General features: G+C 47.5%; 2 protein-coding genes across 3 annotated transcripts; one reads left to right on the top strand and one right to left on the bottom strand.

Moving 5' to 3' along the window:
* Positions 1 to 758: 758 nt before the first annotated feature.
* On the top strand, positions 759 to 5,236 carry LOC125551764 (hydroxyacylglutathione hydrolase cytoplasmic). 2 transcript variants are annotated; one of them, XM_048715084.1, is made up of 8 exons: positions 759 to 963; positions 1,047 to 1,169; positions 3,052 to 3,213; positions 3,695 to 3,773; positions 3,843 to 3,956; positions 4,517 to 4,693; positions 4,776 to 4,873; positions 4,953 to 5,236. In XM_048715084.1, exons 1-7 carry the CDS (start codon positions 917 to 919, stop codon positions 4,848 to 4,850), a joined length of 777 nt encoding a protein of 258 aa, XP_048571041.1. In that variant the 5' UTR covers positions 759 to 916; the 3' UTR covers positions 4,851 to 4,873; positions 4,953 to 5,236. The 2 variants fall into 2 exon arrangements, with proteins under 2 accessions (XP_048571041.1, XP_048571042.1); XM_048715085.1 differs by having other exon boundaries at positions 4,948 to 5,236.
* LOC125551763 lies at positions 4,985 to 9,213 on the bottom strand. The gene is made up of 3 exons (XM_048715083.1): positions 6,840 to 9,213; positions 6,659 to 6,727; positions 4,985 to 6,567 (listed from the first exon to the last, which is right to left on the bottom strand). The coding sequence occupies exons 1-3, from the start codon at positions 6,984 to 6,986 to the stop codon at positions 5,398 to 5,400; spliced, it is 1,386 nt and encodes a 461-aa protein (XP_048571040.1). The 5' UTR covers positions 6,987 to 9,213; the 3' UTR covers positions 4,985 to 5,397.
* Positions 9,214 to 12,513: the final 3,300 nt, after the last annotated feature.

Here is a 12,513-nt window from a genome sequence, read left to right as displayed (position 1 = left end):
ATATGATGGTAAATAACTAATAGTCTAAATGGTCGCCAAAATATGTCCAATGGGTTTCATTTTCAAAGCCCTCGCCGATGATAGTAAAACAGACAAACCAGTAAAAAGACCAAGTCAAAGAACGCTTTGGCATTTTAAAGTAAATTGATGTGCGTTTCGTCAGTAGTAAGAAGGGAAATTACTCCTCCGTCCTATATAATGCTAAGATGTTATTGGTGTATTATTATTGTTGTTATGTTATATTAGAGAGAGGGGTGGTTTTTAAGATTTTTTCTAGGGCATACCGTGAAACACACTTTGTAGATGCGGGATGTAATTGATATATTCATGATATTAATATATTTTCTTTATAAAAAAAAGTCATGGAACATAGATACACAACTAAACAAACGATGCGAACCAATATGTGGTTGGATGGTTAAAGGGACCATGGTATCCTAGCCCACCAGGGTTCAGCCTGGTGCTCGTATTTATTTCTAAATTTATTTCAGGATTTCCGGCGACACGCATTCAGTGAAAGGAGACGTTCCCGTCGATGACGAGGTGCTTACGGTGACTTTGTAAATTTCAAGATGATATGCCGGCTCAGTCTTTCGGAGGTGCTCATAGGGATAGGATGTATGTGTATACATTTATAGAGGTGAATGTATGTATGCACGTGTATATGAGTGCTTGCGTTTATACTGTGTTAAAAAAAACTACACAAGCGATAGTTCCGTAGATTTTTCAGAAAGAAAGAGAGAGACAGAGGGGAAAAAAGAAACGATGGCAGGCCTGGTTCACCAAATTGACGGATACAGAGGATCCCTGGTTCCCAAAGCGGTTGTTCCCCATTCTTAAACCTTCCACGACCCTCTCCTCACTTCCGGCCTGCTTCCACTCTTCTCCGTCAGGATTTCGTTCCAGAAATCGAAGGATGAAGATCATTCCGGTGGCTTGCTTGGAGGATAACTATGCCTACCTGTACGAATCTTGAACCTTGCTTCCCTTGTTGCTTAGCTTCTGCTCGGAGATCCGTTTGAGATCCTGTTTATTCTCTTTTCAAGGATCGTTGACGAGAGCACCAAGGCGGCGGCGGCCGTCGACCCGGTGGAGCCGGAGAAGGTGCTGGCGGCGGCCAGCGAGGTCGGCGCCTACATCGACTGCGTCCTCACCACCCACCACCACTGGTACGCCATCCATCCCATTCCCATCCCATCCCAGCCTAGCAATTCATCGGCTTACTTCCCTTGGTTGTTAAGAGGGTCACTACTTTCTAGAATACGGATGTGCTCTGCTTCGTGCTTCTATAGTTGTTGCAGAACAAACCAAGTATAATTGCAAAAATGTCACTCGTGTAATCATGCTACGTGTTCTTATAAAACTCGAAAATAGAGATGGAGAAATGGAAAAGGAAAGATAAAGCTAATAGCTTGATGCTCTTATTGCTCTGAGGATAACTACAAGGTGAATTAGGGATGTAAACGGAGCAGAAATTCAGTCCGCCCAACACCTTGTCTTCGGCCGCCCCTTCGCCGTCTCCTTCTGGACCAAGCTGGGCGTCCTGCTCCTTGGCACGTCGGTCAAGTCGCTGCACCTGCTGGACGTCTCTCCGGCCATCGGTCAGGCATCGGTTGACACCTTCCTGTTGCTGTGTTGCTGGCACTTGTGGGAGCATCCGAACGGTGTGGTGTTCCGCGGCCTGCGGCCATCTCTTTCGCTTCTCCTCAAGCGCTGCCGCGAGGACGCTGCTCTGTGGCGTGGAAGGCTGAAGAGTGATAGACAGGGAGACGTCGACTCGTGACTGATCGCCCTTGCAGCTTACCTTGTGCTATGTCAACCCCGTGCTGTCTATCCCAAAATGATGTAAACATTCTGCCCCCAGGAGGCTTGCCCCTGTTCTTTTAATGAAATGTTCAGGTGGGACACCCCCGTCCCCCTGAAAATTCAAAAGAAAAATGGAGCGGAAACGGAAACAGACGGAACTGAGTGTTGCCGCATTTGTTTTCTTATTTTTTTTCCGGAAGTGGAAACGAATACGGAAAGAGATATTACCGGTAATGAATACGGTGCGGACGCTGATACAAATCCGTATGTTCGCCGGAACTAAAAGACCCCTTTAATGATTTCGAAAAACACAAGCAAACTAACAAGCTATTCCAGTTTATATGACTACAACGTCTTTCGATGATCTCTTAAACCAGCCGCACCACGTGGAGGCGCCTGGACAGTGCAGCGAGGATGGGCAGGAGGGTGTAGGCTGGCCTGCTGGGGATAGTGACACGTATAAGGAGACTACGTTAGGTATTAGCGATCTGGATGTTGGGCCACAACATGTGTTTTATTGAGTGCTGGACTGAGCCACATAGTAGCCTAGCCATGGGGAAACGGAAAGTTCCGTATTTACGGAAATGGAATTTCTGCCGGAAAACGCCGTTTCGTTCAGCGTAAGAAATTCCATTTCCATTTCCATTCCACAATATTCTGTTTCCGTATTTCTTCTTCATCACCGTTTTTCCATGGAAAATCCGGAAAGTTTCCACTCCCTTTTCATCCCTAAGTTGAACAGAATATTAGTATGTGCTAAACCAACATATATTTGTACGATTCATTAGCAATCATGTAGAGAATGATACAAAGTAGAATCATACATAAGAAATGGCTGAAGAGAAATGAAGTAATAAATTACACAATGATGAAAGAGCTATGTGGGCACTCCACTGAATATGCAGTGTAAGTAATTGGCGTATTCCATTCGTACTACACGCGGCGTTTCTAATACAAATAAAGACTGATGAAGAAAACATTTTGATGCTTTCAAGGTACCTATCTGGCAGTAGGTAGAAGATAAGTAGTACCCCCTTTGTCCCACAATAAAGACGTTTTTGCAAGCTGGGTTAGCTTGCAAAAACATCTTATATTATGGGACAGAGAGAGTACTCAATATGTGCTAAAAGGTGTTATTGGAACTATCTAGTGAGCTGGTAATGATGATTTACTTCATATGTGCTATAATCGTCAGGTATAGTTGCAATCATGTAGTGAGCTGGTAATGATTATTTATGTTTCTAGGGATCATGCTGGTGGCAATGAGAAGATGAGGCTGCTGGTGCCAGGGATTAAGGTCTATGGGGGATCCATGGACAATGTTAAAGGCTGCACTGATCAGGTGGAAAACGGAACTAAGTTATCCATTGGGAAGGAAATTGAGATACTGTGCCTACATACGCCATGGTATGAGTTGTTACCTTCTTGCCATGTAACATAGTTCTCACCTCCTCATTAGTTTACTTATATGATTAGTATGGTTTCTATTTTCCGGATCACGTAAGCTTTAAAAGATAAGAAATAAAACCTTTTGTGTATAAGGACACTGAATTATTCAAAGATGTGCATCCGCTTGAATAAATAAATCATATAATAGCACTACTACTTCATGGATTTTACTAGGATTACTGATTTGAATGGTGTTGGAACCTTTTGTATGTTTGCTCTGTGAATTATCAACTTTGTTTTTTTTGATAGAAAGACTGTAAGGGAATCCCCTACAGCATAATTGGTGCAACAAACCCAAATTGCAAGTACCAAGCCTTGAACCTGGGTGGGTGGGAAGGCATCAGCCCCTTCCCACCACTAGGCTATGCCTTAGTCTGCAATTATCAACTTTGTTATTTTCTTGATTTGGTGGTCCTTACTGTTTTTATATTTCCAACAGTCATACAAAAGGTCATATTAGCTACTACGTTACTAGCAAAGAGGAGGAAGACCCAGCAGTATTTACTGGAGACACCTTGGTTAGTATACACATTACATAATAATTGCTCTTCTCCATGTTAAATACCTGACCATTTTTTGAAGCACAGTTCATTGCTGGTTGTGGGAGATTTTTCGAGGGTACGGCAGAGCAAATGTACCAGTCCCTTTGTGTTACACTGGGCTCGCTGCCTAAGTCAACTCGTGTTTACTGTGGCCATGAGGCAAGTTTCTTAGCTCTTTCTGGAATAACAGGCCTTCATTTTTGACAAATATGAATCTTCAGTGAAACTTATATACTCAAAAGTGTAGCAGATATATTCCTTAATTAGTTGTTCGGTTCGGTGTGTGTCTGTTACATGTGTTCAACATCGACAAGTGGTAGTTTAGCTATCATGCCACTCTTACATCCTCTATGCTGTTCCGTTGATTGTTTTGGCCTCCTTTTAAACTTGAGTTATAGAAGATGACGTATGCTTTAGGTTCTGGAGTGCATGTGAAAACATGAATTCTGAATGAGGTTAGTATATGGATCCTTAACTAAAATATAATACTTATACATTTTCTGTCTGGCTCAAATTGTTGCAATCTGGCTTCCTATGTTATGTAAAAAGTGTTCATATCAGTGTCACACTATTCTTTCTAAAAAACATCCTGAAAACACCTTTGCCATTAACTCCATGTGCGCACCCAACAATAATTTGTGTTATGTGTCGCTAATATGATATGCTTGAACAGATAAGTGATGTATACTCTGCTCTTATTATTTCATTGTATCTCACAGTACACTGTAAAGAGCCTACAATTCATGCTGACAGTCGAGCCAGAGAATGAAAAAATGAAGCAGAAACTGGAATGGGCTCAAAAGCAGCGTGAGGCAAATCAACCGACGGTTCCCTCAACTATAGGAGATGAGTTTGAGATAAACACCTTCATGCGTGTTGATCTGCCTGAAATACAGGTCCATAAAGCACACCCGCTAGTTACTATGCTTCTGTAACACAAACGGCACACATTTGGTGACTGTATCCTTGATTCTGCAGGCAAAATTTGGTGCCAAGTCGGCAGTTGAAGCGCTGAGGACGGTCAGGAACATCAAGGATACCTGGAAAGGTTGATAAACGCAGCTGCCATTCATACTGTAGGTCCTGCTGCTGCTTCTTGTTTTAAGTTTGCGAGACCTCTTGAAGTTGGCTGATGCAGTAATTGTTACGGTGTAGGTGGCGTTTACAGCCGTGCGATGCTTTGAGAGTGGCAACGAGCTACATACGTGTTAAGAAGGTAATATGCCAGTGTTTCCTTTAAGAAAAACATAAGAGAAAGGAGTCCAGTCTGCTAATATGCTTGGGTAGCAATCAGAAAACAACTGTTGTGGCATGTTAATTACTACCGGTATGTTATTTCTTGGCAAAACAAAAATATATGTTGGCCTGTGGCAGAAAGTCTTGTGTATATCTGAAGTCTGTGATGGTTTTGGAACTTGCATACATTTGATGATGAGCAACCTCAGGTGTCTGACTAAGTTTAGATAGAAAAGAGATGCTAGTTGCAATTATTATTCTAAAATAATACTATCATTTCCCCGCTGACGCTGAGCGATATAATGGGAGTCAAGGACACGACACAAAATGGACGGAGTGAACTTGCTGGAGTTGGGTTCGTCCTTCATTCTCGTCTCTTCTCCCCGGCAGAATTCGACTTCACCATGAACGGCTGGGCCGAAGAGCCGGCGAACTGGCTGAAGCCCAGCCGGCTAAGGGGCAACTTGGGCGGAGCGAACGGTCCGAAAGTGGCTGCCGCCGGATCGCCTGGCTCACTCGTCTGTGGCGCTTCTGTGATGGCGACCTTTGCGTCGCCGGCCGCTCTGGTCACCTTGGAGCTGTCCTCAGCGGCCGTGTAACCAAACATGTGCTTAGCTCTCTCCAAGAAGGCGGGCGTGCCCATGAGCATGACGAGGCTGAGCAGGTCGTCCGTCTCCAGCTTGCAATCCGGAAAAGGCCGCTCGCCACCGGACGCCGGTGACATTGTGCGGAGCGCGGTGGAGGCGGCGGCAGCGGCACTTGAGGGGTAGTAGGTGCCGGCGTCGGGGGCGAAACCGTTCCAGTAGGAGGCCGGCGAGGGGTTGTGCCTGCCCCGAGTGTCACATTCGAGGATGTTAAACTCGGTGGCCAGCCTTGCCTTGAGCCCTGCGTCCCGCACGAAGCGCCGGAGGCTTTCCTGGTACGTGTGCCCTCCCTGCACCTGCGCATGTTGCTGCACCAAAACTTGCTTCAGTTCCCACGCATCCATGATTGTTACTCCTACTATAGGAGTAGTAGAGTATATTTTACATACATAAACGACGGTAGCTTGCCCATCTCGGAAGGCAGGCGGCGGCAGCGTCACCGGCGTTGCCCGACCAGCGACATCGTTGTAAGTGAGCCTCCTTTTGAGCTCCCTGGCGCCACCAGGTTCCGTTGTCGCTGCTGCGAACCCTGTGGCCAGCGCCATCACGTCAGCATTCAGCAATGTTCTCTTTGGATGTGCATTGGATCGATGTCGTCTCATCGACTCATTACCTTTTCTTGCTCTCTTTACCGGCGATGGCGTGCTTCTGATTCCTCCCTTGCCGATCTGGTGTTTCTTCTCGCCGGCCTTCTTCCTCAGCGGCGTGATGCTGGGCCGCTGCTGTGCAGGTGTAACAGCAGCATCGCCGCCTTGTTGATCTCTCGCTGCCTTGCTGGGCCCGGCGTCGAGTTGCTTGTGACGCCAGGCCAGGAGGTCCGACTCGGAGTACATCCGGTTCTTCTTGAGGGACAGGAAAACCTGCTTGGCTTGATCCAGCAACGCCACGGCCTGCACCAAAAACAAACATTCATGCATTCATTCTGGCATGCATGCAACGTATAGTATGGTTGGTTAATTGAGGAATGAACGACCGACTAACCTCTTTGTAAGGTATGGTGTCCTGGCTGTTTATGGACATTGCCTTCTGGAACACCATGTACACATCCTTCTGCACATGAAGATCATGGAACCAAATGTTCATTTCTCTATCTATCTATAAATAAAGAAAGAAAGAAAGAAAGAAAAATAAACAACAGGAACAATGAATGAGACGGGCTGACCTCGAATTGCTCTAGCGTCTTGTAGGTGCCATCTGTGTTCTTCTGCCTTAACGTCGCGAAATCGCCGGGCCTCTCTACCCGTTCCGTGCAATCACCCACCTGCACCGCCATGTCAAGATGAAACAAGAAATGTGTCAACGTTTCCATCTATAAATCGCGAGGGGAAATTTCAGACGTGCCTTGTTCATGCGAGCATGGTTTACCTGGATGTCATCCGGCATCGCAAACAACTCAAGTCTGTCTCTCCTGCAACGGGACAAACAAAACGCATGTAAAAAAGACCTTCCAGGTTCGCGCTTGTGCTCCCGATACACAACGCCACAGCCCGACCAACAAGAAAGAGATGCTTGAGTACAGTTGCCTGGTCACTTTCTTTAGCCAAGCTAGTTTCAAAAAACTTTCTTTAGCCAAGCCACATGATTTCCACAATTTCTCTTTTTTGCTCTTCACATGACTTCCATCCAACAAAAAAGACCTTCCTATGTTTCGCCTTATCCCCCTAAACCCTTAACTTTCTATATTTACTGTCCTCCTCGTCATTCAGCTCTCTGGTTGCCACCGTCGCCCTCTTCTCCCAATATCCGATCACTCCGCATCATTTGCTCCTCAACCCGCTCTTTGACCCCACCCACCCCATAGCTAGTCACGCAGCCCCCTTCCCCTCCTCACCTTGCTCTCTACATGACCCCTCCCCCCCTCCTCTCCGCACACGCACACAAACATCTCTCTATGTCCAGGTGGTGGCAGCTCTTCTCCCGCGCCAATGCCCCCAGCCCCAGGCCTCTCTTTACGGCCATCTCCTTAGCGCCAGTTGTGAGCTCCACCTCATGCCACTAGAGGGGAGGAGGAAGAAGCAAGGTGATTTAAATTTAAGAGAATTCCAGTCACATGAGCTCTATTCAAACCGAAAGGGGTCTTGCCGTAGCACAATTGCATTTTTTTCTTAAAATCCTAGTAACCTCCTTTAGCCGCATGCTTTCCATTCAATGGTTATAATTCGTTTTCTTCACCTAACCCTAACTTTCCTTATCACATCCTCATCTTCTAGCTCTCTTGCCGCCGCCCTTTCCTCCCCCATCTACGGCCACTCTCTCATCAACGCAACATCGCTTGTGCTGTAGCAAAACAGGAAAAGAAAAGATATACACATAGTCCCAAGCTTACAGCTCCAGCATGTTGAGAATGTAGTCGATGATCTGCTCCGATGTCGCGCCCTTGCCTGACATGTTATCTGCAACAAAATTAACTGGATTCACGCATGCACACACAGGCAGCATCAGCATGCCATCAGAAAACAAGGCGGTGATCACTTACCGGTATATGCCGCATCGATCTCTTGGCCACACGAAGCTTCTCCCTGTAACTTGTGAAGAAAGATGTAGATGAATGAACAGATCAATCGGGAGAGAGAAAACAAATTCATAGCTTTGATGGAAATTTTTACCTGGACTTGGTCATTCCTTTTTCTCTTCCCTTGCGCGGCGCAGGAGAAGCTATTCCGGATGATGTGCCAGGGATCTAGGATGCAGCCACCATCCTTGTCATCATTCTTCTGCTCCTCGAGCTTGAGCAACCTGGCGCTTCGCCTCTTCCCTTTTCCAGACATGGATCTCTTCTTTGCAGACATCATCTTCTTCTTCTTCTTGGTTTCTTCTTCCTTCATGGTCGTTGTATCCAACAAACAACAAGAGGAATAGGTGATGTGAGCCTGAGATGCGCTATAACTTATGTACCATGCTAGTTACTTTTCCAGGATGTATGGCCCTGTAAATCTTTGAATGCTGTTCCTGACATGGAAATTTTTATTTTACGTGGGCGCTTTAAAGGGTTGCCAATCCTGTTTGACAGATTGTGCATATAGCAGCAATTGCATTGAAACGGAAACAATCTGGAGTTTGCCTCTGAAATCGTCTTAGAATGGCTGAGCCAGTTACAGCTTGGCTGTAAAAGCTTGTCTCCGCGTGTTGCCAACTTACCATTAGTAACTGCTTCCCATATGTGAACACTTACCTTCTGCAATCTGAAATTAATCCTTGTACATTGTGTATAGCACGCAAAAGAGTCTCGTAAGAGCATCTCCAACAGGCGCGCAACTACGCGACGCGCTAAATTATTTTTACAGTGCCGAAATAGATTTTTTGCTTGCAGCAGGGCGCTTGCTCTAGCAGGCGCGGCAAAATATGGCGTGATGCTATAGCTCCAGCAGGCACGCTAAATTTACACAGTGCGCGCCCAGCACAAACGACATTTCGCACTCAAAATAGAACCAAGAAGATCAAACACACAAAAAATAAATCAACAATAAATAGTTCAATTTATTACAACTCAAACAAATAGTTTATCTTTTCACACCAAATAGTTCACCAAATTCATCTACAAAATATAAAGTTGAAGCAATACATACCTTGAAAGCGTTTTGTCAAACACCTTGTCGGCGCGGAGCCGCAAACGGTCGTCGAGCGCTGTTCGTCGGAGGAATGGTGTGCTCGAGGGGCGGCAGCGAGGAGAGAAGGTGGAGGAAGCAGCGGCGCGAAGATAGGCGGGGGAAGCGTCGACGGGTCACCGGAGCGAATGGGGAAGGTGCGGGCGGCGGCGACAGCACCTGGAGATCTCAGATCTGGCGGTTGGTGAAATCGCGCGCGGATCGTCGTTGTTCAACACACGGGAGCGGGCGCATCAAATACACCGCACGCGATGCCGTTTTCCTCCGCTCGCGTGATTATTGTGCGGCTGCTGGAACGCCCGTTTCGGCTCCGTGCGCGTAAAAAAATGAGTTTTTTCAGCGCGCGGCTAAGATACCGCGCCTGTTGGAAATGCTCTAAGGGCATCTCCAATGCTGCCGCCCAAATCTCCTACAGTCCGGACATTTTTAGGCCACCAACACAGCCGTTCAAATTAGGCATGATCGATCTGGGCGTTGAAATCCCCCAACCCCAAATCAAGAAGGGAGTCCAGACGTCCATCACTTTAGACTTTGACACCTTGGTGCCATCCAAAACCCTGCACGGCACACTGCTCCGCCTACCTGCATTGATGTCCGACAGGCCGACAACCCCCCTTCCCACACACAAACCCTAGTCCACCCATTTTCCCGTTCTCACACGTCCGTGGCACTATCGCGCTCCTTTCCTCACAATGTCCTCCCCACCTTCGCCACGCAAGATCAAGTGGTCGTACCTCTCACGACACTGCATGGCCGCTACCGCCGTCGCCGCCAAAGAGAGAGAGAGAGGAGGCGTCCAACGCTCGTGTGGCTGCCTAAGAAAAAAGGAGGCGCTCGCCGCTCCTCGCTCCATGCGGATTTACTCGGGAGTCGCGCACCGCCTGTGCAAAAGAGGAGGAGGCGCTGGCCACCGGTCACATGCTCGACTCAAAGTCAAGGCGTGCGAAAGCCGTGATGCCCTCGATCAGGATGAGCAGCAGCAGCGCCCGCTTCTATGCCAAAGAAGCCAAGATCGCTGCGGCCGCACCAGTCAACGCTCCGACCATATTTATTGAAGACGCCCGGTCAAATATGTATGACGAGGTGTCTTCACGGGCTCCGGCCATCGTGATAAGAGATTAGATTCCATTTATATTTCTATGTTAAATGTATGTGAACAATTACTTTTATCAAAAAAATGTTTAACAAATAGCATGGATGCCCTCCGGCCGATCATATGTCACGAACACGTGATGCGGAGCATCCTTCGATCATTCTCATATACATTACGACAACTCCCTAAGCCTTAAGTGCCCACATGTTGAGACCTTAAGCATACGCTATTGGATCTAAGGTGAACTCGCTCCTTTCCGAATCTTCCCTTTCCGCGTGTAAGACATGGATGCTATCTCAAGCACGGACCTTGTGCATACTCAGGTACACCCGAGGAGACCATGGAGAACCCAAGGATCAAGGCCAAGTGTGCGCGGAAGCAAAGACGAAAGAAGGAAGAAGGGCCAGCTGCTACAGCGGCCGGACATCCGGCTACTCCCGAAGCCCCGGACATCCGGCCCCGCCTATCCAGAGAGCATCCGTTCAGGCCGAACTCAGCCCGGACATCCGGCCAAGGCCCGGACATCCGCCTCTTCGTGAGCCGTCGGACATCCGGCCCCCAGCCCGGACATCCGGCGCCTGTCTGCGCACAGTGAACGGGCCAAGGGCCCATGTATCCCCCCTCTTACTTACCCCTTCGTGGGATAGCACTATATATAGACCCCCTCCTCCTCCTAGTTAGGGTTAGCGTTGTGTTAGCTCATGTGTGAGATAGAGCTTCGCTCATCCATACAGATCTACTCCTTGAGAGAGACCGCGGCCCCTCTTCGGAGAAGATCCATGTTGGATTCAAGACCTCCTCACAGAGAAGAACCGGTTACCCTTTGTATCGTCCCGTGTTGACTTTGGATCATGTGATCTCTATGTGTACTTGGATCTAGCATATGTGTGACCGTAACTTGTTGGTTTGAGTGATTCTCCCGTGTTTTCCCTCGTGTTTCCCCTTCTGTTCTTCGTGTTCCTCGTTGGGATCCGCTCCTTTCGTGAAAGATCGGTCATCTAGGGTTTCATCCTACATCATCTTGGTATCATGAGCCACGTTGATCATGATTTCGGAGCCTCCCCTCTTTGTTTTCTAGCCTAATTTTGTTGATTTCATCCTAAATTCAAAAAATCCCCATAAAAATAGCCCCCAATTTTTTTTGTGATTTGTTGGTTTGATGATGTTTTGTTGATTTTGATCCATGGATTCGTTGTGTTACTAGTGGATCTATCTTTTCCCCAAGTTTCCCCACTTTCCATCCACGAAATCTCTCCAATCCCCCCCTTAAACCATCAATTTCCGCCCCCAAAATCGAGTTCCTCGAGTTCATCCTCGGATTTGGAGCCCGAACATCCGGCCCGTAGCCCCGGACATCTGGCCCCCCGGACATCCGGCCCGTAGGCCCGGACATCCGGCTCCTGGAGCGCAATTCGCGCGTGGTTCTGGACATCAGGTCCTGGATTTCCGGCCCCGAGCCCCGGATGTCCGACCCCTGGGAATTCAGCTTGTCCGGTTTCACCATTTTGTCCATGACTAATTCATCCGGAGTCCGATTTTGACGTTCTTTAGCTCGTTTTGAAACTCTTGACATCTCCAATCCCACAAAAATACTACCATCACCATTTGACTCCATCAAAATTTTGAAACTTTGGCATCTTTGCCTAGGGCTTCCACCATAACTTCCGCAAAACCACCATAGCCTTCCGCAACCTAACCAATTTTGTTCCCCTTAGCGTTTGAGGTTGTTTGAGTTGTGACTTGAGTCTCCTAAGGTGTTTAGGCTACTTAGGGACGGTTGCTTCTTCATCAACCACCACCATTATGATGTAGGGTAGGAACCCTAGGGGCCGATCTTTCACGAAAGGAGCGGATCCCGTCCAAGAACGCGAAGAACACGATGGGAAAATGAGGGAAAACACAAGAGGAAACACGAGAGAATCACTCAACCAACAAGAATAGATCACACATGCGCTAGATCCTCGAATACATAAGAGAAGATACACGATCCACAGACAACTAAGGACGATACAAGGGTAGCCGGTCTTCTCTGTGAGGAGGTCTTGAATCCATGGGGGGATCTTCCCTTAGAAAGGGGGCTTGAATCCAAAGGGATCTTCTCCGAAGAGGCTGCGGTCTCTCGCAAGGAGGAGATCCGG

The sequence above is a fragment of the Triticum urartu genome, chromosome 4 (assembly GCF_003073215.2).
Source record: "Triticum urartu cultivar G1812 chromosome 4, Tu2.1, whole genome shotgun sequence".
Taxonomy (NCBI): domain Eukaryota; kingdom Viridiplantae; phylum Streptophyta; class Magnoliopsida; order Poales; family Poaceae; genus Triticum; species Triticum urartu.
Note: the sequence above shows the minus strand (reverse complement) of the source record. Positions and strands in the feature narration are given on the sequence as shown.

What these genes read in the sequence shown, in the direction of transcription:
- LOC125551763 (XM_048715083.1), bottom strand. Translation starts at nt 6,986, where the DNA reads ATGGAAACGTTGACACATTTCTTGTTTCATCTTGACATGGCGGTGCAG. An exon ending in AGACGCTAGAGCAATTCGAG is followed by an intron (nt 6,728 to 6,839) that starts GTCAGCCCGTCT and finishes CTTCATGTGCAG; the next exon opens with AAGGATGTGTACATGGTGTT. An exon ending in ACACCATACCTTACAAAGAG is followed by an intron (nt 6,568 to 6,658) that starts GTTAGTCGGTCG and finishes TTTTTGGTGCAG; the next exon opens with GCCGTGGCGTTGCTGGATCA.
- LOC125551764 (XM_048715084.1), top strand. Translation starts at nt 917, where the DNA reads ATGAAGATCATTCCGGTGGCTTGCTTGGAGGATAACTATGCCTACCT. An exon ending in CTGTGCCTACATACGCCATG is followed by an intron (nt 3,214 to 3,694) that starts GTATGAGTTGTT and finishes TATTTCCAACAG; the next exon opens with TCATACAAAAGGTCATATTA. An exon ending in TTGATCTGCCTGAAATACAG is followed by an intron (nt 4,694 to 4,775) that starts GTCCATAAAGCA and finishes TTGATTCTGCAG; the next exon opens with GCAAAATTTGGTGCCAAGTC.